Source organism: Opisthocomus hoazin, chromosome 3 (assembly GCF_030867145.1).
Source record: "Opisthocomus hoazin isolate bOpiHoa1 chromosome 3, bOpiHoa1.hap1, whole genome shotgun sequence".
Classification (NCBI taxonomy): domain Eukaryota; kingdom Metazoa; phylum Chordata; class Aves; order Opisthocomiformes; family Opisthocomidae; genus Opisthocomus; species Opisthocomus hoazin.
Window position 1 is genome coordinate 71,957,316 of NC_134416.1, and position 24,268 is coordinate 71,981,583.

General features: G+C 36.7%; 1 protein-coding gene across 1 annotated transcript in view; it reads right to left on the reverse strand.

Annotated features, from left to right (window-relative positions):
* GABBR2 (gamma-aminobutyric acid type B receptor subunit 2) overlaps positions 1-24,268 on the reverse strand; it is a 497,433-nt gene that overhangs the window by 246,224 nt on the left and 226,941 nt on the right. The window contains exons 4-7 of the mRNA XM_075416661.1: positions 20,608-20,709; positions 13,312-13,377; positions 7,346-7,537; positions 6,000-6,236 (exon numbers count right to left, since the gene is read on the reverse strand). Of these exons, the coding sequence (XP_075272776.1) occupies positions 6,000-6,236; positions 7,346-7,537; positions 13,312-13,377; positions 20,608-20,709 (597 nt within the window). The remainder of the gene's footprint in view (positions 1-5,999; positions 6,237-7,345; positions 7,538-13,311; positions 13,378-20,607; positions 20,710-24,268) is intronic.

Consider the following 24,268-nt stretch of genomic DNA (forward strand, 5'->3'; position numbering starts at 1 on the left):
AAGCTTGAAGGACAACTATATTGCAAAGCACAAACCTGCACCACTGCTTAGCTAACACAACCACCTTCACTAGAGCTTTGTTTCTTTATTATTTGTAGACACTTCCACTCTTTGTATCCAAAGCAGCAATAAAGCAGCTTCTAGGGCATACTATGTATTATGTTAAACACTGTCTAGATACAGACAAAATATAAATATAAACCTTAAATATAGAGCAGAGGAAGCTAAAAGATGTTAGCCAGAGCTTAGAAAATTTTCACTAGCTTTTCTGTAATTGTATGTTGTTTGTTTATTTTCATCAAATATTCACCTATTAGAATGACAGATGCAGTAATAAGTGTTCTACAACTTTGGACTCAAGCCTTTTTTATTTGCCACCTACTATACCTATTAAATCATCCACTGCTGATTAGCTTGAGGGCTAAACTTTAAATGTCACAGTTAATCTCAGTTCTCACTTAAAGTTAGGATTTCCTTCTGTATGCAGTTTTACAGTGTTGGCAGATGAAAACATTTGCACTGAAATTTCCTAATGAGCAAACATTATTTATGACCCTATGCAAACTTGTTGATGGCTTACTTTAATATCTCTCTATTTTGAGGAGTTTCCTAAATGAATTGGTCATATAGCGATCAAACTGTTTCACTGACGCACTGTGCCGATCTCAGTTGCTCATCTGTGTTGGATGGAAGTTAGGAGGAGGTAAGGAAGTAAGAGATACACCATGTTTATCTCCACTGAGTGAAGCTCAGATTCAAGGTTCAGGAAAACCAAAAATAGATGTAGGAGGTCTTGCACACAGTCAGACCCCAAGTATTTTTCTTTCTTATGCTACAGAAGAAACCCTGTAACAGGAAGCAAGTGCTGAAAAATCGAAAGGAAACATAAGGCATTAAGTTGAGGATAGTTCACTTTCATAACCCATGGGGCCAGGTGTGGAAAAAACTGAGATTTGCGAACAGTGGGGTGGGGCTGCAAGCACATGCACATCTATGTATACATTTATACATATATGCAGTTTCTGACTATGCATTTTTGCTAACTTCTTAAACTCTCTCAAATGAGCTAATTATGCATAATGGCCAAATACAAATTCTCAAATGCTCAAAATTAAGACGAAGCCAAATGCAATGGAACATTCAAAAGCATCTCAGGAACCGATATCTTTACAGTGTTAGGTGTTCCACTGCACAGCAAACCTCCATACCCCTTCATAAAATTAATAGTACTTTTAAAGCACTGTTCTAGATTAACAAGAAGATACTTCATTAAAAGTTCTGCCCTCCCCCCAATGCTTTTATCATCTGCCCTACCTCAACAAAGATAATATGACTACCAGAATAAATAGCTCTTGAGGCTTAATTCAGAACTGTTCATGCAAAATTAACCTCACTTATCAATGCCGCTACAGAAATGTTTGTTAGACTCCCATATTATGCAAGCATAAGTTCATTCTGCTGAAGTCACTAATTCCATCTGATTCTCTGCCACAGACTGATGTTTTCCTTAATTTAACAGTCTTGGAGTACATTATTTTTCCAGGATGACATGAAATGAATATTTTATCCCTGTTCTTATTCTGATGCTAACACTTCCCATATTCCCGAGATTCCTGTACAGCACAGTGCCTACTGAAGCCTAGAAAGTGGAGGCAAGCTGCTAAAATCAATCTTCAGAAATAATCAGCATCAAAATACAAAACAGACTTCACATCACTAAACATTTTTCCAGTTATGAAACACGACCGGATCCATTCAAATGCAGGATGCCAGGGACAGGCTTGAAAGCTATTTCATGGCTGTGGTTTCAATTGTACAGCAGCTAATATGATGGAATTTTATCCTACTGTGCTAGAGTCTCTGGCTGACAAAAAAAGAAAGACAACATTGTATTTAATTTTCTCTCTCCTCCACCCTAATTCTTCTTCCATTACACACAAATAATAGAAGGCCATAAGGATGAGAAATAAATTAACAATTCTGAAGCCTTATTTATAATCACAGATAACAGCAATAAACTCCAGCTGCAGAATATCCTACTGCAACAGTTACAGGACTTCAGGCATAAACCAAGGAGAATGGTAACATTCATGACATCACATCAGTGACCTGTGTGAAGCAACTAGGAAATCAGAGGAAAGCATTTTCAGAAATAACACAGCACTAGTTCTTCACTAATTATCAAGCCTACAAGTTATACTACAGTAGTATCATACAAAATAAAGTTAGACTTCTCTTGTATTTTAATTTTTAGGCAAACAGTCTTGCTTTAGGAGAATTACTCTAGCTCTGTGGAAAATCCACTTCGGATTTCACATATACATGAAGGACATGTTATAGGAAATACGCTATAAACTGCTGCATAATTGAAATGCAGATATATAGACATCGCAGACATATATTTTCTTTCTCATCACTTTATCACTCTGTACTGATGCAAAGCAGTAACACTTCAACAGAAACCTCAGTAGATCCTCCAACTCTAAACCACCTCCAGTGGCTCTACTCTACCAGCTACATTAGGGCACTCCTCAGACATCTAAGCTGTGTGAAAACAAATTGTGCAGGTGCTTGTCTTATTAACTCTAATTTTGTGAGATTTGGGTTATCAGACAGAATGTGTACTATTTGAGAAGAGCGATATAATTAGCAAGCAAACAGGCATCTGGCAGTTTATAAATCATGCGAGTGGCAGGGTTGCATTCAGTTTACAAAACTGGCTTTATCTGGATTACGAAAAGTGAAAAAAAAAGTCCCAAATCCTTTAAGAGATTTTTTTCTTCCAATAATTTTCCCATTGAAAAATAAGTATGTGCTCTGATTAGCAAGGAATTAGAAAAATATAAACCATGAAAGCCAGGCTAGTCCCAAATTAAAAGGACTCCTATCCTGAAAGCTGGCCGCTGCAGAGGGACCATTCAAACCACAGAATGCCTTCGTCAATTTGAAAACCGTCAACGTCAGGGGATCTGACTACAGAATTAGGATGTTTAGATTTACAAAACTGTAGGAACATCCCTGCAGGTCTTTTGTTTGTTTGTATTGCATTTCTATTTTACCTCTGAAAAATTGTAACATACATTACTGTTTTCTGATAGAACAGCAAACATATCTTTCCTTGCTCTATATTCAAAATACATGAGAAAATTATATGGTAATCAACATGACTATAAGTCAGATAAGCATGAAGAAAAATAACAGAAGGTACAATTTTGCTAAGAGGAAAAAAAAAATCCAGAAAAACAGAAGAATCCTCAGGAATGTTGAAGGAATAGCTATAATTTTCTTTCCAATAGATTTCTGGCAGTAGAAATAGAATAAGTAACATCTGTGCACCGAGTTTCAGATGCACAGAAAGAGGATTAGTCCTGTCAAGTCTTTGAGCAATAGCCTAAACTGTTTTCTATATGTTGTCTCCTTGGGAAAAAAAAAAAAAAAAAAAGATCAGAAAAAAAGAACAGAAAACTGGAAGAATAACATTCTGTGTAATCGGGAACTGGCAGGCTTCACTCCCAGATAGTCTTTTCAAAATTGTCATTGAATATTTTTTGATGATTGAGCAGACTTTGTCCTTTCTTTTATTTGATCTTTTTTTCAGACACTCATATTAGGCATAGATATTCCAGAATAAATGAAAGCCCTATTCCCGTTTAGAATAAATTTTTTAAAAGAAATTGTAAAAATTTTATACTAAAATACTTTTTCTAGAGAAAAAATATTAAAATGAGATTTGGCAGACCAAGACCTAAAACTTCTGTTCCACTGAAAGTTTTAAATTAGGTCACAAGTGACAGCAATTTATTAGGCTGAAGAATAAAAAGTTTTAAAATATTTCTGGTAAGAATCAATCTGTTCCTTCAACTTTCTGAACATTTCAATGCAAAACTTTTAATATCTGTTATAAAACTCTTCCTCACACTGTCTGGAAAAACCTGAGTATTGTTTGTTTTAATTATATCCTATGAAAGTGTAGCTGCTACAGATTTTCTTCTCTCCGTAACTTTCTGATTAAAATGTTTTTTGTGAACGTATTATAGGAAAAAGAAGCATGATCCTTGCAAATACTAGATTTGGGCTGTGCATTGTCACCATGACTTGGAAGACCAATCTTAAAAAGAAACGTTTTACCAAGTGCCCCAGACAAGCACTAAATGCAGTGAATAATATGCAGTAATTTCTTTAAAAAACCGTATACCTGAGGGAATAAAGTAAGTAAACACAGCTGAATACGGTTGGTGAAGCTTTGATTCATTCCCTCCCTAAAGGGATGCAGCTTATATGTGAGGTTTTGCTGGTGTCTCTGAAACTACTAAACAAGAGCCTTCTTCATCTTAGGGGTTTTGGGGTGGGGGAGGACAATTAAGCAGTGCTGATGAAATCTATCAATTTTACTGTAATCGGCTGTCAAGACTAAGCAACAGGCAAAAAGGCTAAGACAAGGAAAGGAAAAAAAAAGAAAAGGAGCTACATAGCAATGTACTATTTCAACCACGATGAGAGATACTGTACTTGAAATAACTTAGAGATGTCTGCGTCCCTGCAGAGTCTGGTTTATAGCTGCTACTGACTGAAAGTTATATCAAAGATTCAATCCTGCTATGGATGCAACAGGATACCCCAGAACTGCACAATTCTTTTACTGAAAATTTCAGTCAAGTTCAGCATAAAAAGAAAGCAAAATTCCTATTGTACAGGCAACTAAATTCTAAGTCTAAATTCTAGTACTGTCTTCCCATGTGACTGTATTTTACTTACAAATCCTAAATTAGTTTCAATTGTACTGTGATACAAAATATAGGCTTCTTCAGCAATTAACAAGGACACCAAACAGTTGAGCCTGCACTCGTTGATGTCTATACACAGGCATTTCCTTCTTGAACCACCTTGTGACATGCATGACAACCTTACTTCTGCTACTTCAATGTGTTTTGAGGTTAACAGATATCCAAGACAATTTAAATTAACTTCGGGACAGACTCCGACAAGCTGCTGCACCGTGGCAGAAATGTTGCCAGCCTTTTGCATGCTCTTGCTGCAGGGAGGTGTCTAAAAGCACTCGCTCTGGCCACCACTGAAATACACATTTACTGGACACTGATTTCCTTATCTACCCATGTTGCTGCCCCAGTACACAGCTTAGCAAAGTGTGTTCCAGTAGGTTTCTCATTTGCTACTACCAGACACTGTGAAGGCCATTCTACCTGAAATGGAGTCTGTTCTTGTCTCTCGGTCAAGGAGTACGGCTCTACACACTCCTGAACACACAGGTGCCATTAATTTCTGACTGCCATTGCCTCAAATACAGTTAAGTAATTAAGAAGTTTTAGGGGCACACTCCTATTGCCTGTTTTACTCTGCTAAAAACTAGCAGCAATGCCAATTTAAAAAAAAAAAATTACTATGAATTTGCACTGCTGCAACTGAAAACAGAATGAGGTTATTACTGTATGTGACCAGTTCTTAAGTCATAGTCAATGTGCTTTGTACTTGACTGTAAAAAAATACAAATCCTTCATAAACTTCAATTGCAACTGAAATGTGTTGTAAAAATATCTAGGATGTATAGCACTGAAGGTGCAGACATTAGTGTACTATAACCCATTACCAGAAATAAATGATGGAGGGAAATAGGTGGTGTTTTCAGATCATGTTCCTGCTACTCCTCAACTGCTAAAACAGTCACTTAAAAGGTCACTGCAGCTTGCAACACTTGTGGTTCCCTTGGGACTACTCCGAGTTGCTAATTCAAATGACATGCATGCTTAAAAATCTGATAACCAAGGAACTGTACAGTGTCATCCCTTGGCATCAGAGAACTGTAATGAGCAAGAGTCTCAAGGCAACCAGATTAATTTTTAAGATCAAGTAGAAGCTCTGAAGATACAAGACATACAGAACTGTGTTTCTTTTTCAAGAGCAGTAAAATTTAATGCTGCTTCAGCTACTGACTTGAAATCACTAGTCTCCTCCACCCCAAAAATTATCTGGTTGGGACTTACCGTTACTCCAAAGAAGTTAGTTTCATTCATAGCATCCAGAAAAATTTTGCCAAGTCTGTGATTTGTATAGTTAAAATCTTCAATTTTTTGATGCTTGTTGGTGGCATTGAGATATTTCATTGCCCGCTGCAGAGTCTTAGCAATCACCCATATTCCATCATAGGCATAACCATGAAATTTGCTAGATTGTCCATCACCACGCTTAGCATTGTATTCCTTTTCATATTGCTGTGGAGTCTGCAGAAGAGAAAAACTTCAGGTTTACTTCAATACTGAATATTTTACAGATTTGGGTGCAAACCTACACCTTGAACTGCACGCTCCAATTTAGGGATGCGCATCAGTAATACAGAAAAGACTGTCAAAACAAACATTAAAGAAGAAATGTGTGCTGCCTGACTTACAAACCTGATGGTGAGACCAGGTAGGAGATCTAGGAGACAGAGAGACTGAAAAGCAATCGTTCTGCTTTTCTGCATGAAGGACAACTGGGGTTATTTTGCTTTTGTAGAAAAGGCTTCAGTTCAACCAAAGCTACCAGCACACTGGTAAGGCATAACTCTAGAACAGGGAAGAAGTCTGTATCGTGAAAATTAGTGGTCTGATTACACTTTATAGGTTAATGGAAATCAAATCACCTTTACTTGGGCAACTATTTGCATAATGTGAAGTTATACGAGTGGCAATTTGTCTATGTTTTACAAGTTCACTATGCTCTTGGTGGCGTGCTGTCTTATGATGAGCTGACTTTTTGTAAAGTTGTCTGTTGTGCTTACTCAGCAAGGCACGAAAGACAAGTAAAAAAAGGTGAAAAGGAGAAAACTAGCATGTTTATTCATTGGCCAAAATTTGCATGCATTTGTTCTGTGATAACATGTTGTGTACTTTGTGGAAATACCACATACTTACATATTTAAAACACGCCCTGATCCTGAATTTCAAGAGGCACAAATCACCAGTGAAATTAGCCATTTGCAGGATTTGGGTTAAACATAAAAGATTTGTGTTTCTGTGCTCAACTACTTAACTTGATATGATGCAGCACGTGACATTGCAGACTATAATTCAAGCTTTACTGTACATTTAAGTATAATGTTCTTAAAGAAAGAACAGGAGAGATTTCAGGCAAGAGACTTTACTGTTTCCTTACCCTGCAGCGAACTGGAATTGATTTCCAAATATATAAAAATTGCTAACCAGTGGAAAGATGAGAATAACCTTATGACTGCCAGCTCTCTTTACAGAAGAACCCTTCAGCTTCACCTCCCTCCCCTGTGCTTTGCTGTGTCAAGACACTTGTGAGACTACTAATTATATAATAAAACAGTTGGAGGGAAAATACTAACCCTTCCAGATATAGTCTTTATAATTTTTGAGCTGAGAGGCTCAAAATCCACTCCTATATAACCTTCCATTGCTGCAAGAAGATTTTTGCTGAGACACTGTGAGGAATTAATCCAGGATTCCCACCAAAGGTTTTCATACCACCCTGGAATAATCCACTGGTACTTGCTGCCATACATTTCTTCATCATAAGCCTACAAAGAAAGAAAAGTAGAAAAGTTAACAGACATTGTAATAGGCATAGTGAATATAAAATTAATTGTTTTCTGTTCATGTTTTTTCCATTATTAATGAAATTATGGCATAATTGAGGGATACACAAGTACTTTGAACAGTTTAGAATAATTACTTGCAAACAATGAAGACTCCATTCTTGAAGAATCCTGTCTTTAAAATTCAGGTCATGAGAAGAGAATGTACTAAAACCTATTTGCTTTCAATAGAATATTTATTCAAAAACAGAAAAATAAAATACTGGATTTTGAAATAGGGGAAGATAAAGAGGAACACTGGCAGACGGCACAGCATTGGCATAAAAAATTCTCAATAGCACAACTATTACATGAGTGGTAGGACCACCATGCTACTGCTAAATTATTATCATCCTAATAAACTAAACTAAATTATTATCATCCTAATACCATCCTAAAGATCACACAAAATAGGGCAAGATTAAACAAGAAAATTTGGATCCTAGGCAATATCAAATCACAATGTTGCAAATGTGAATTCTGTCACCATGCTAAAACAGAGAAAAGGAGACCGCAGGGATATTAAGTAATCAGTTTCTTTTGAGGAGCATGAATCAATAGTAAATTGATAAAGCAAGCAAGTCTCAATGATTTCGTTCTTTTCAGGAAGAAATTTCTTCAGGTGAAATTCTATATTGTTTGAATACTGAATACAGTTCATTGTACGCCAAGATACTGAGATGGTGGTTATCTTCTTTCAATACATAGAAGATACATATAACAGGAAACAGAAATACTTTATTAGTCAGGCACACATGCTGTTGTGCCTAAAAGATGATCTATTCACAATAGATATTCTATTCCATCGTGAAGAGTGTTTTAGGATAAAATTCGCAAATTTGATCTCAGATGTTTCACTGTCTTGTAACTAGATATTTTTCTTTTGACATTTCAGTCAGACTCCATTTCAAAGCAGCAGGTTTCATGCTTCTTTGGCTCCTAATATAAGCAATACTGGAAATACAAGACATACTTATGAGACAAAAAGTTTTAGAAATAACAGGGTGCAACCTTAGAGCTTTTAACTGGAAAACTGCTACATATTTACAGAAGAATATGTTACAGCAGGAGGAAATTATGAGAATGCAGACAGGACATATTAGTCATTCAGAACATAACCATTTTGAAAAGTATCCCAAAGATCATACCAAAAGCCTACCAGATAAAAAAAGATGAATAGTAAAAAATATGAAATAGGACAGCCTCCTAAATATGTTAATACCCAAATTAAAATTGGACTTTAAATCTGTGAAGGTTATTGTAATGGTGGCAACTCAGTTCATAAATGCATTGTGCACAAAGCAGATTTGTTTAGCTGCTGGTTGCGGGAGCTTTTGTTCAGCCAAAATCAAATTTCATACATTTGTATACAATGCTGCTTGAACACGCTTCTGTCTGAAACTCAGTGTCTTGCATTTCGTATCTTACTTGTTCCACAATCCACACACATTTTTCTTCTTCTGCTCATTAATTCTACCTTTCCAGAAGCACATGTGCTTTTGCCCTCCTGCCCACCTCCAGTGCTCCTGCAGCTATGGCGACACTGCATCCCAGGTTCACCTACAAGCAAAACATCCCATCCTGCAATACTTTCTGATGTCTAAAAGGCTTTCCATTACACAATTAGGTCATTCAAGACCTTTCAGTGACACAGTGTCTTTTATTTGACTGTTTTCAAATCACTGAGGACACAAATTGAGAGAGAATAGTGCTTTTAGAGAAGAACAATCTTCTGTAGCTTCTCCTGCTAGAGAGATTAAAGTATCAAATCATGTGTTGCAGGAAACTATTGGCTGTGAACAGTTCTGAAATCTGAGCTGTTGGAAATTCTCTGATTGCATAACCACTTGAGCCTGTTTCCTGCATAATCTGTAAATGTCCTGGGATATGGACTGAAAATTAAAAAGTTTCAAAACAGCCAGAAATTCCATCCTAGAAACAAGGGATCATTCCCAACAAGGTTGCACTGAATCTTTCACATTCCTGCAAGAATCTGGTTTAAAAAAAAACAAAACCAACTAACACTTTAAGAGTTGGCAGTTCTTCATTTGAGACCTGGTGGAACGATAGAGCTTGAAGGGTAGTCTGGGGAGGGCAAAAGAAGGAACAAAATCAGCTCCTCCAAAGCTGACTGCCGTGGCCATGCAGTCATTTTTCTAGTGACAGCACTGTCATGAGTGTTGAACATTTCAGTGTTTGGGTTCCAGAAGACTTATTTCAAAATAATGCTTTTTGCCACCATTTCCTCCTGTTGATTCTGCTAAAGGAAGGTTATTATGATGCTTATAAGACACATTTCCTAGAAATATGTGGATCTTTGCTGAACTGTTTGAATGCACACAGACCACTTCTTACAGGTGTTAGTTTCTAATGGGAAGATTTGTCAGCACACAAGAGCAAGGTGAAGCAGGTTTACAAGTGCTTTGTACCAACAGAACAGCATAAAGTAGCCGTATGTCTTCCTAATCTTTCCCACATGCCCTGTCTAGGCTGCAAAGCCAGGAGTTACTGTCACGCAGCCAGGGAACTGTTCTGGAGAGTCCTTTGTGAGACTGATTTGTTTCATTTTCTTAAACTTTTCATTCTTGTTTGAATCCACAAAGAGATGCATTTCGGTAAGACATCTTTCCATGTGTAGTAAACAATTACTAGCAGTTTGTTCAAACGGGCCTGCAAAACCTTACTGCCATTGAATATCTATCATGTTTCCAACATGACAGCATGGACACATCCTACATCCCACCTCTACGTGAATGCCTATAAACTCCTGAACTGCAATGAACCTCCATATGTTTCTCATTAAAAATCAATAGTGTCTTTAAATCCAAAACAGAGATTCAGTAGTAAAACTGTCAGCTCAAGAACAGCGTTCAGTCCAGTGCCCAGACAGTATTAAGCCTGACTTTAGTTATTCTTAAACACTGTTATTAATATTAAAAGTTTACTAAAAGAGCCACCTAAAGCTCATGCAGTGACCTACATAATAGTCATCTTCTTTAATTGTCTTCAGAAAAATAATTGTATCAGCTAGACATCAGTCTTGATGTGTGCATGGTTATACTGCATTATCTCTATGGCTCCAAGATAGTATGTTGGAAAAATTCCCACTAACAATTTTTTTAAATGAAATTTTCTGCACAACTGTAGTTTTCATTGGGAAGATGCAATTTTGTGTTAATCCAATTGAAAATGAAAAAAAATTATGTCTATCCAACACAGCTGATCATTTTGATTGTTGAAGTGTTAAGTTTTGAGCAAAATGCTCTAATTTCTATTCCACAAAAAATACCACATTCATCCCACTGAGGTGAAAACAACAGTAGAAAGCTAAGATTTCCAATAGAATTAAAATTGCTAACTGCTTTTGACACTGGTGTTAAATGAATAGCTAAGCTTCTTTAAATCATTGTAGGAAACACCTGCTAACATTTACTTTGGCTTGAGTTCGTCCCGTCATGTTTTTAAAGTTTGCCACTGAATTAGAATATCTTTTAGTCCATTTCTCTTTACGTGCTCCGCATATTTCATGTGTGTGTGTTTGGGGGGTGGGGGAATAGCCAGGCAAAATGAAAATGAGCATATAAACTCCAATGGATGTCCTGAGAAAACCTCACAGCGTATGACTGTTGAATCCAGACACAAGACTGAGGCAGACTTTAGAGATTTTCCCACCCACATAAATCCTTAGCAAAAACTAGTCCGGTTATAACCACAATCAGAAATAAAAATATCTTGCACAGCACAGTAGCACCTTCCTTTAACATACCCAAAGCCTATCTCTGACTGACAGACACCCTGCAAAATACGACAATCACAAGTGAAACCTGTCTGAAGACACACCTGGGGGAGGGGGCTAAAAAACTTGACATATCTAAAGTATTGTGCTCTTAGACACATAACTGTAGGAGCGCATGAGTCAACAATATATTTTATGACTAATAAAAAGCTTACTGACATATTGTAGTGCATTAATGTATAAATGACCTACTCTGAACTGCCCTCTCCTGCATTCAGTCTCCTGCTGAAACTCTCACATAAATACATTTATACAAGCCTAAATACTTGATCTCTCAGATTTCTCCAGGCTCCAGAAAAATCCACCTTATTATTTTTGACGCCAATGTATTTTAGAAGCAGCCATCACTCTTTAAAATTCTCAGAGTTATGCATGCTTCCCAAGTTCATACCAAACCCTTGCGGCAGAAAGCTGCACCAGACGTTTGTGTGGAAGAGACATCCCCCACCCGAAATCCTTCAGACTAGAGCGGTGCAGACAAGAGGACATCCTGCCCCTCTGAGGACCTCTAGGATTTCTTCAGTGGCCTCACAGGCACACGGACTTGGAAAAGGATTGTAGAGAAAGGCAAGTAGATACTAAGGGCAGTGTCTTATGCAAGGCCAATCTGTTGGCTTACGTTGGGTTGGGAGTTCTGACTGGGACCCCTCAGCTGGTGAAAAGTAGCCCAACCACAACAGATCTGAGGAGGAGCTGGGCCACAGAAGGACCATTCTTTCTCCCAGGAATGGAAAAATGGGAGATTATATCTGTCAATTCAATTTAAATGCGGGAACAAAAAGATCTATACACAAAGACCGATCAGAGATAAGAAGAATAAAAAAGAAAATAATGCTTTCCATTTCCTTTTGGATGCAAACAGATATTTTTTCTTCCAAATATACTCTACAATCTCCTTTCCAAATTTTGCCAGCAATGGGGACAGCTGCTGAGTAAGAGCCAACATGTGGCTGAGGCACATGTAGCGCACAGATTTTGAATTTCTGCCTTTCCTTTCTTTGCTTGGATAGGTAACTTTGTCTCTAAGTGAACACTAAAAAACACCCTCTGAAATTTAGATGCAATCATTATTGCTTTTCCATTATCTTTATTGTGTTCTTGGTTCATACAGGATTAATCTGGTTATTTAGACTAAGGACTCAATACCAATACAAAATTTAGACCACTAAAATCTGCCTGTTTGGGATTTCTTTTTTTTTTTTTTTTAGCAGGTACAGATAAAGATCACATTTTAATCCTGCTTTCAATGACGATCACATTGTGCATGTTTGCAGCACACTCACACACACAAACAAGTGGAGAGGATAGGGAATTTTATGCACGCTGGTCTTAGCAGAATTGTTTTAATTCAAAACACTTTATTTTTTACAAATCAAAATTTCCTTTCATGTAAAACATGTAAAATGTACAGCGTCAAAAGTGCATGACATCTGTACAATTAGCAACATTTTAAGCAGCAGAAATTATTAGGATTGCTTAGTTAACATCTATAGGAACTGCTTGAACTTCTTATTCTTTTCAGAAGAAAACATGCAAAAGCACATACATGCAGACATTGCCACAAGAACACAACTCTTGGACAAGAGTCACTTCTTGCAGTTCTCTGTATCTGCTGCTACATATACAAGCATTTCCCTAGATCTGACACGAAGAGAAATGCTCAAGCTCGATTGGCACTGAATTCCACTACAGGAAAGCAATAAGAAGTAGTTAACCATACAGTCCATGCCTAAATTCCACTGAAGTCAAGTATAAAGTATTTTATTGAAACAGAAATGGAGCTAAGCATGTGTAACCTCTCTTGATGATATAAACCTTGACAGAGCTGAACACCATGAAGAAATGTTTATGCTCAAATGTATTTTTTATTCAAATGCAACACATTCTTTATTCTGATATGCAATTAAATATATTTACTTACACAGCAGAAAACTTTCACAGCCATTTCCTCATCAAACTGGCCAAGGATTATCCGAACATCATTACCCTGCAGATTGAATAAAATACGTGGCAGTCAAACACAGTCACAGCCTTTCCAGAAACCATATCAGATGGCCATTCAAATCGTGTAGAGAGTTAGCACAGATTACAGCTGCAGACAGCCAAATTAATTCAGAACTATTCCACTTTCTGCAAGTTCAAGAACTTGAAATACTGCAAGAGAGAGCAGCTGAGGTGTTTGAAGAAAATGATTAAGCACTAATGAGAATAAAACTGTAATGTTTACCTTGTCAAATATTACTAGTAAATAACACTAAAGTATCAAATATTCTTTTGATCCCTTTCAATATTTCTTTAAAAATTTTGCATATTAAAACCAGCTGAAAATCACTGCTTATATAAACTAATGCTGTAAAGTTGAGAGACTGGAGATTTTTAAGTGAGATAAAATGCCTTGATATTATGCCTGCTTTAGTAATTTTTAGAGGTTTTACTCATACAACATCTTTACAGTCACTATAACACAATGCCAATCCCTCCTCTTCACTTCCACCTCTACACATCAAAATAAAAAAAAAAAAAATCACACTTTAAGAATCTATGACTGAAGTCAAGAGATATCATTTTACTTTCTTACTTTGAAATATATTAAGAAAATACTCCTAAGTTCAGGAGCACATGCAGGAAAATATTTCTTCAGGAACTGGGCTAGCTTTTTTCTCATGCGAAAAATTGCTGCTAACATCTATAAAACACACAAGAGATAGCTTTTTATGACTTAATATTACCTTTTATTTCTCACAAAAGCTGATATCTCGGCAAAAGGTTGAGCAAATCTAATTTTTCATTTCTTTTATAAAACACTTGGTTAGAATTACTAATGGCTCTTCCCCTCTCCAGAGAAAAAAGAAACAGATGATTCAGTGTGAATTTCAGTGGAAAAAAACATTTCAGTTTTAATTAAATCAATTTATCAAAGATTTTCAGTTTAGATAATTTTGATGTTTATTTTCTGTTCAGCAGAAAATATTATGATGGACAGTGCAAAAAGACACTAAATGTTTCTACAATTAAATCCATGAAATTAGTATCACTCTTAGAATGGTTAAAGTCAGAAAGAATGTAATATGCTTTGCTCATTCTGAACCTGTGTATTTTCAGGAAGTCTCCTTCTCTTTATTTTTACATTCAGCTGCAGATCAGTAATGTGAATCTTAATGAAGTGGATTAGATTCTTTTTAAATCTAACAAGGTCACATGAAACTAAACAAACAAATTACACAAATTACAGCAATAGTATAATAGTTTTGTAAGGACAATAATGGATTTAGCAATTCTGCAGAAAAATATCCCCTCATTCATTATTTTTATTTTTCACATTTTAAAAATAATTTTGACCACTCTTGGAACTCCGATTAAATTGCTTGACCTCTCTGAACATAAAAATGCAGATTGAATGTTTCAAAATAAGAGTAGCAAAGTTTGGTTAAAAAATAAATGACACACCATTAAATTATTAAACTTAAAATTGAATAAATTTTTTTAATTTTATAATGATAAGAACCAATTTTAAAAAAAACAGCACTTGTGCCGCCTCATAGTTTTAGAGCACCAGAGACTGTAGGCAGGTTGTAGAGAGTAACTGTATAGTGTATGTGCAACTATGATGCCCACTGGCTATGCAACAACCTTCAGACTGAAGGTGCAGTGGCTGTGGTATGTGGTACCATGCCTTAAGACATTACTTCCACCTGATTATCCCATAAACCAGAGTACATTTCCCACAGTTATTATTTTTTTACTGTAAAGCAGTACAAAACCTGTACAGTTCACCCTCCTCCCCCCCCGCCCCATCCTCTCCCATTCAATAACCTTACTGTCTGCAAGGATTGTCTTACACTAACACCATCGTGCAATTAGTTTGGAAGTAGCACTCAGACACATTCAGACACATGAATATGTGGCTTTACAATTCCTTTTGTCTACAGGCATGCAAGGAAACAGGTACTCAAGAAACTCATCTTGAAAATGTTTTTCATACAAGGCACAGCAGAGCACCCATTCCAACACTGACAGTCAATCCTATTTTCAAACATACTGTGCTCTTCAGGCACCCAAGCAAAAGGATGTATTTGCTGATTTGTCCAGCTGTTAGCAGATCCCAGTTCTGAATGTCTGATCATCTTCATATCTGACTAATGATTTCAAGATTTTCTTGATTCTTGGATTTTCTGTCAGGCTGCAACCTCCGCTTCCATCATGAGCTGAGCTTCCAATGCCAGAGCAGGAAATTTGCAAACTGTGAGAACCACATCCAAACCAAGTTGAGAATCACCGAAGCTCAACTAGAAATCTACAGGGTCCAAGTTCAAAGATCAGCAATTGCTCTAGAACTTGACGATCCCTGATGTTCTGTATCCTTGGGATGTATGATCGAGCTGAGATGCAATACCCAAATGTTCTTTTGCCTAAATTAATGAGTTTCCATGTAAACACATAAATTACTGTTTTTGAAGCACTCAGTACAGTAAGGAGGACATCAACATGTCTGTGTTCACTAAAAGATTTGGATGGTATCCAACCACAAACTGACTGAAGAAGATCAAAAGAAATGTTCTATTACCACTTATTAAAGAATAGGTCATGAGTTCTTCCTTTAAAGTGCCATTGAAGACTACAGCAAAAGAAAGATGAATTCTGGTTTTTTTCCAAAGACTTTGAGGTTATAACCTTAAAAATGTTTTTTCCCATGTCTTTTTATGTGCAATATGCTAAGCAAAAGAAGGTTTCTCTGACAAGAATATGAATCCCTAGTTCTCCTCAACATTTGTCCAGCTGTTAACCCTTTGAGGGATGGGGAAAATCACAGTCCACATACGTTTAGTACTGGCAAAGAGATGGATCCAAGAGGATAATGCGTGATAGTCAGCAAATAAAGTGACTGGAGGTAGGAACCAGTGAGAGAAAAAAGGGCACATGGGAAGGAGAGACAGACCCAATAATGAATCTGAGTAATGAGTATTTACACTTTTTAGGCAAAGATGGAGCAAACTGCTGGAGAGGTAGCAGCAGGATTGAGACCAGTATTGAATAAGGGGCTTGGGAGAGAGGATTAGTACTGTTCAAGAGTATGGCAAATAGGAAGGTTCACAGACAATTACAGTTAGGACAACTGCAATCTCAGAAAGTAAGCCCAGAAGAAAATCTAGACAAAGATGAGAAATCAGAGAAGCAGAACATAGCATTGGGTAAGCATGGAACGTCAGACTGGGATGAAGATCTGGAATGAGACAGGGATGTTGCTGGGTTAAGCAGAGAGTATGGGTTCGCAGGGTCAAGCTGACAGTGAATATATAGCTGAATATCTTTTTCTTTAGCCAGCTTCACAAAGTTGCATCATGAAGAACACAACAGATAGTTCTGGTTGTTTAGTCATGTATGGGAAATCACAAAAGATTCGTCCTGTTTATAACCACCCAGCTATCAATATGATGCTGTGAGCTGCAGTGTTTGAGATTTCGTGGCTTGCATTTAGGAAGAGTGGAAAATTTTATATGCAGTCATGTAACAAAAGAATTGTACACTAGAACACATGTAAAACAAACTAATTCAGGAAAGTCTGTACGTCTTTTCTCTTCCATGCATGACATTATTCCTCTGTGCAATGACACACTCTTCAGTAAGCCTCTTTCTCTCCAGCTCTGCTTTTTGCATCCCACTCCACACTCTTCCCTAAATTTATTCCTAAAGAATTGCATTCAACATGGTAAATCAGCCCAGATCCATTTGATGCCAGGCTTGGGTCTGCTGGCTCTTTTCTGCACAAAAGACACTGCAGCTTCAAATTCTTGCAACTGGACATAGCTCATATTCCTTGCAGAGATTTTGTCTGGATGGATAGAGAAGTGTGCATTGAAGTTTATCAGAGCTGGGTTCATTTCAGTGCTCACAGGTCAGGGTATATGTCCACATTACAGTCTGATGCAAAGAGATACATCAGACACTTACTGGAGCATAATTTTTCCCCCCTTCAGTCAGACTGTTAACTGACTATCAATCAGCATGATTTCCTGGCAAGGATACACCATTCCTTTACATCAACCCTCATGGGACTGACGCAAGTTAACACGGTGTAACTGTCTTGTAGGTATTAAAGAACTCACCCACTGGATCCCAGCAAGTGTCAAGTACTCTTTCTTTCTCATAGAGTTGTAAATTGCTTGCATGGAGCTAAAGCATATTTGACAGAAGAGTTTTTAATTCATGGAACTAGGTAGGTGATCTATGAGATGATTAAAAACATCCCAGGGGGAAGGAAACTCTCAAAACTGCACTTACATAAAAAGACCAATGTTTAGACCATTTGCCATATGGTGAGCTGTCATATTTACTCTTCTCAGAGATCAGAGTAGCAGTATCAGCATTTAAGCTTTGCCCTTCAGTAAGCAATACATATGTTCCCATATGGACTAAAGTTCAAACGAGAAAATGAAGAACAGTTACATTTCATTTACCCACATTTGTGGTGGACTCTCCATAAAAACATGTCTTATAAATGAAGAATAGCCTCAAGAATTAATGACTCTCTTGCTCCCTTCTTTCTTTCTTTCTTATAGGTGAGGATACTATTCATCCACCAGATAAAAATTGTCTTTGGTACTACCGGCAGATGCGTAGTATAAACCCTGAAGACAGCGAGGATCAAGACATCTAAGATGCTCCACTGAGGGAAGAAGAACAACTTCTCTCCTTCACTGCCATTTCTAACATCCTCAGATACGAGGCACTCTTCAGTCTTTTCAGAATTTTTGAGTGATGCACATTACGCTGGAATAGGCTGCTATTTTTTTTTCAGCTTGCAGAGCTTCCCTTCTGTGATCAGATTTTAATCTGTCTCATTTCTAATGAATAACACTATAACATGTTATATTACACAGATTTCCAGAGAAGGATTGCTACAATATCTCATCTGCCAGGAAAAGTCAATGTCTTGGCAGGCTCTTTATGATATATCTAAATTGAAGAGCTGAGATACTCTGTCATATTCTCTACCATGTATCTGACAGTCAAGACATTATCAATAAATCTACTCAAAGCTGGGTAACTTTGTCAATAGAGCTATACACATGTTCTGCCTTCTAAACGCCGGATGCCTACTTGAAGAACTATAGACGAGCCTCTGAACTTAGCTATGGAATGACTGACAGTGAAGGTGAATTGGAGGATGTCAGCTCCCACCATCACAACACACTGGCTAAACTTGCTGATGCCTGTATTAGTGTGCGTATCACTTAGATTGAGGCTGCATCCAAACTTGTTCCCAGCCCAAAATTTTAAAATTTAATTATCTTGACTGTTAGAATGAAAGATCATGTTCGGTCGGTATCCAAAACACCATTGTATCTGAGAAATCAGATGGAAATGGTTTAGTTGAATTGGAATTCATATATTGCAATTTTTTTGTCCTATGTGAAAGATAGAAGAAAGTTGGAAGCAGAACTGTTATTGCTCATAGAATTTGCCTGTGCATGCTTAGAATTTTTAAACATTTAAGTTGATGTACAAACACATATCCTCCAACATCGCTCTCTCTGAACATAAAAATGAATTATAAAGATACCCTTAATCCTGAATTTCCTTTCCAACTGTGATTCAGCGTCTGGAGCCAATGTAGTAAAAGTTAAGATGTTACTTGGAAAAATTATTTCTGTAAATCAAACCAGGTATTTCTATTTTGTACTGCATCATCATTAATTTCATTAACTTAAACTAAGTTTATGAAAAGGAAAGTTATTTTATGTCTATTTTAATCACAAGTACATAAGCACATAGCAGTTTACCTATTATAGATTTACATCTTGAAGAAAGGAATGAACATTTTCAGAATTGGATAGCTAATCTCTGCCTGACATATGTACCTAAAGACAAGTAACCCTCTATTCCTGTTAATAATAAGCAATTGTCTATATAATTTCTTATTTACTGTTGTAGTAATTTGTTTTGAAAAAGAAATCGAGAGATAACTTTAATATATTGAATGATAGAGTGTTCTGGTCTTCCCTGTAAAAGAAACAGCATGTTGTTGGCACACAGGAAGGCTAGAAACTCATTGCTGCTTCTAACCTTCAGCCTAAATGTACATGTCTACATACATTTTTTCTTGTTATTACGTCATCCATTGGTTGACACAGCTCTGCGTTCAGAATTGTTAGTTTTCTGATGCCAGGGTTAAAGACCTTGTCAAAAATGTGGTCTTTACTGATAACATGTACTGGAATCTTTTCAACCCCAGATAGGAAATGCAAACTGGCTTAGACTGGACAGACACAAAAGGCTTCCTAGAAACGTAATCTTTATCTATTTATACTTTAAACATTCAGACTTGCATCTCTAGACTGTGGGAATAATAAAGCACGCTTACTTTACCATGCTTCAGACCTTTTCCAGTTAGCTTCAGTAGTGGCTTAGAGTTATAACAGTTGATATCCTTGCCTTAATTGTAGTTTTTTGATACCATTCAGTTTAGTAGGTTTTTTTTTTAAATCCATTTTACACATATCATAGTATTTGCAGGATTGTGGCTTTGATGGTCTGTCATAAGTATTTGATGCCAGCAACGATTTTATCTTCACCAATTAAAAGTGCTTGCTCTTGCTCTTCAATCATTTTTTCATGTTCATATGCAGTTTAAGATTCATATCTCCTATCTAGTTTATTGTTGTTTGCATTGCATGGTAATGTTAAAATATAACTTTAATATTACGAGATACCAGGAACCTAATAAATCATTATAGTAAGAGAAAAATAGTAAGTTATTATGCTATCAAATCAATTTTTCCTTTTTTTTTCTGAGATTCATCTGAAATAATGCAGATGATTATAAGCAAAGAATTCAATCTAAAATATGTAACGAAGCTAATGGAAAGATGCTCGATGCTTTTTCTACATGATGATTTACCTTAAAAGCATTCTGGTTCCAAATCTCAAGAGCTTTCAGTAAGACTGGTGCTTTAGGTACAAACAAGACAACAACAACGTGCTTTACTTTGTGTCCTTGTCAAGAACTACAAAAATATTTACTATACGCATGGACATTCATTGATGTAAGCAGGACTAGCCCCTCAAAATGCGATTTGTTAACCTTACTATGCAACAGAATGTAGCTGTGTGTCTTCTTACGCAAATTTTGTTTAAATAGCCTTCTTCATATGAAAAAATACTTAAATCCAATGCCATGACATAATCATAACTTTATTACTCAAACAGCAGCACATACCTTTAGCTTCTTTACACTCGTGCAAGGATCATTGGAGAAACTCTCAGTATCTGAAATTTCGATGTCTTCACCATACAGGACACCAGTCAGATCATTCCTCACCTGTCAGAAGTTGAGAAAAAGGCAAACTAATGAACTGAGACTCAGTGAGAAGGAAACAGATGGACTATATTTATCACTGTAATGACAAGCAATGATCTCAAGGATGATATATGCACCCACATGGGTTTTTTCCTATTTTGCCTAAAATCTGATGAAGACACTATTCTTTTACAACCGTAATCTACTATGAACAGGTGTACTACATAAAGAGCTTTACTACTTGTGACAAAAAGTTCACAGTGGTCTCCCACTTTCCATCATGGCAATGGACAATTCTTGTGCATATCTAGCACTGTTAAGACCAAAAGCTTTCCAGTAGCCAAAGTGATGTTTGAGACTGTGTAAAGAGAATAGACTCATTCAAGGTAACCCTTACATATTCTCAGTGCTGAGGGCTGATTTGAAACCACCATCAGCTGGTCCTAGCATGAATCAGCAGAGCTAAATTTATGTCAGTTAGGGTCTGGTAAAGTTTAAGGAACTCCTCTGTGCCCTTCCCCTCTCTTCAAGCATGCATCTCTCTGCATGGGGCAGCAAGTGGAACGGTTTGTTTAAAGGTGACATAAGCAGCCACCTATCAACAGATTTTCTCACCTGTTTTTTTCTAGTGGCAAGACTCTCTCCTCTTTGAGCTGCCTAACAGCACAAAGAAGCCAGACAACATACAAAACAATCTGGTTTACAGATTTAGGGTTTTTTTCCTTATAACTACTTCAAGCTTTTCTGTCTTAATCATTGCTGGTTTTCCTCCAGCAACATGACTGAAAAAACAGAATTTCACATTACTATTCCTAGTAGATGAGCAAAAATAATTTTAACTGGAGATAACATGGTTGCAGTTTGAAATGAAGAAAGCAGCACACCAATTTTAATTTAATAAAATTGTGAGCACATTCATTGCACTCATTGTCTTTTTTGTGTGTTATATCAGACACAGGAGAAGCAAATCACAGTGTAAAACAGGTATCTCAAATGCAAATGGAGAAAATACAATACACGGAAAAGCAATATATACGATATTAAACAAGAAAATTTATAAGTGTATAAATCATATGCCGAAACTTTCCAGTGATGCTCTCTGTGGGATGTAGCAATTACACATTTTAAATCTCCCTCCCAACTGTCCTTTTCCTTCACCTCTTCTGAGAGAGAAGCACAGCTCATTCAAAACAATCTGAAAATATTTCATATACAGTGACATGTTCAAGTAAAGAAGTGGTATCTGCCCTTGGGGAGTAGGAACTTCTCCATTTGAACTGAAATAACCACAAAGTTTATACAACGAGAAGACATTTTATCCATGCAAAAATAAGACCCAGCTATTGAAAAATTTCCTGGGCTGAAAGACACTCATGCCTAAGTATATAATAAAAGCAAGCGGATGCACTGGTACGGGAAAGGTCACAGGTGAGGCTTCTGAGTTCCACTGGTAACTTTGCTTTCAAGACAAACTCCTCTCTTCAGTAATCCTTCAGCCTTTCTTTAATATATGTTCGTGAGTATCCTCCCAGTCTATGCATATTAGTGGTTCTGCTGGGTGTACTTCACACTTTCACATTTACCATGCAACTCGGTTATTTTTTTCAGTGTGCTGCTTAACTGTCAAACAGCAACTCAGTTTTTGGTACAAAAGAGGAACGTTAAGACTAATTTTGCGCTTTTGCAACTTTCTTCATTACAAAGAAGCATAATCTGGTTTCTACAATGTAGTGATTGCATTAATTGATCCTCAAACAGCATTCCACCTCTTTGCTGTTCCCTTTAAGTTCATCTTACCAAGTTTCTTGGTTGACCAATAAAGTATTTCCTCAAGATCATTACTACACTGGCTGCCTTAATTACTTCTTTCATGGCATCTGCTTCTTCTTATCCCTTTTAGTAATGCTTTAAAATTACTAAGACATATTTTTACATGATAACCTTTCACAATTATTAAAACAAGTAGACATATAGATACTTATTTTATTAAAAACTATTTTATTTTACAGAAGAAACAGTCAGAATGGTCAGTTCACCAAGATTTGAATTATATCCTGCATCCTTTTGTGATGTTATACACCCAGTTTTTAAGTGCATTCTGTGAAAATATATTAACTGACAAAAAATGATCAGTAGTGACTCCTTTTTCTGCTAGTCTACTGGTAAAAAGAATGATAGATATTTTAACTCCAGCAACACCATTAACTGCTCCTTGTGATACAGATCTTTCTCAATACAAAGAAAAATTGCTTTTCTGAAACAAACTGTCACTGATAACAAAAGAAAACAGACTTCTCTTGATCATAGCTTAGCTAAAGTCCAAAATCCTTCTCCCTAGTACAAAAGTTCACTAAAACTGTCATATGTTACTTACAAAAATTAAAATTCTCCTTAGCTAAGAGAGCTGTACTTTCCAAAGGCATACAGCTTGTCATATGCTTGTACCCCATACCGTCCTATCTTTTTCTCTAAAACAAAAAAATTTTAAGTTGCAGGTTTGCTTTTCCGATATTTTCTTGATTTTTTTCTGGAGCCATTTCTAGTCCTTTTAATCTCAGGGAGACTAGACTAACATTACTCATCTGATCTGAGTAGAAAACAGCTGATTCACATAACACATTTTAGTCAAATTAGACCACTATTAACATCAGAAAAATGATAAAAAATACACTTTTAATATTATTAAAATAAAATAACACTTACAGATAAGCTTTAGTGAAGGGCACAAGGCTGGTATTTGATTAGATTTCAGACTGTCTACTGACTTGCTTTGATTTCTTGCCTTCAGAACCTGACCATGAACTTTGCAACTGAGGTATTCAATTCCATATTAATTTTTTTCTGAACTACATTTATTTAAATTCAGAAACTCATAAATTTCTTTAACACCCTCCTGCCCCATCTGCAAGAATTCCACTACTCTGCCACTTTCAGGCTCTTAGACTTTTCACTGAACTACCCATTAAACTCCCAAAAGACACATCTTATCAGATTTGGTGCCAGAAATTTTGGAAATGCTTTCTCTTCACTGTCATAATTGGATATCAGATGCTTTTCAGATGCATCTGTGGTGGAGATTTTGTGAAAAGAAAGGTGGTTCTTTCCAATTATCACAACAAGATATTAGGAGATTTATAAGAATTTACAAGATTTATATTATTTTTCTAGAAGACAATTTTTTTTCCCCCTTTCAGTGCTATAAGCACTAGTCTGACAAATCTCATCTTGTGCCTGTTGTGGGGGTGTTTCCACTACATATTCCACTCTTTGATTCCTATTTGCACACTTTTTTGTCACCATCCTCAGGTTCTTTTCTTGCTTTCTAAATATATTTGATGGCATAACTGGCTGGGTAGACGAGGGCAGAGCAGTGGATGTTGTCTACCTTGACTTCAGCAAGGCTTTTGACACTGTCTCCCATAACATCCTCCTAGGGAAGCTCAGGAAGTGTGGGCTGGATGAGTGGTCAGTGAGGTGGATTGAGAACTGGCTGAATGGCAGAACTCAGAGGGTTGTCTTCAGCAACACTGAATCTAGTTGGAGGCCTGTAACTAGTGGTGTCCTCAGGGGTCAGTACTTG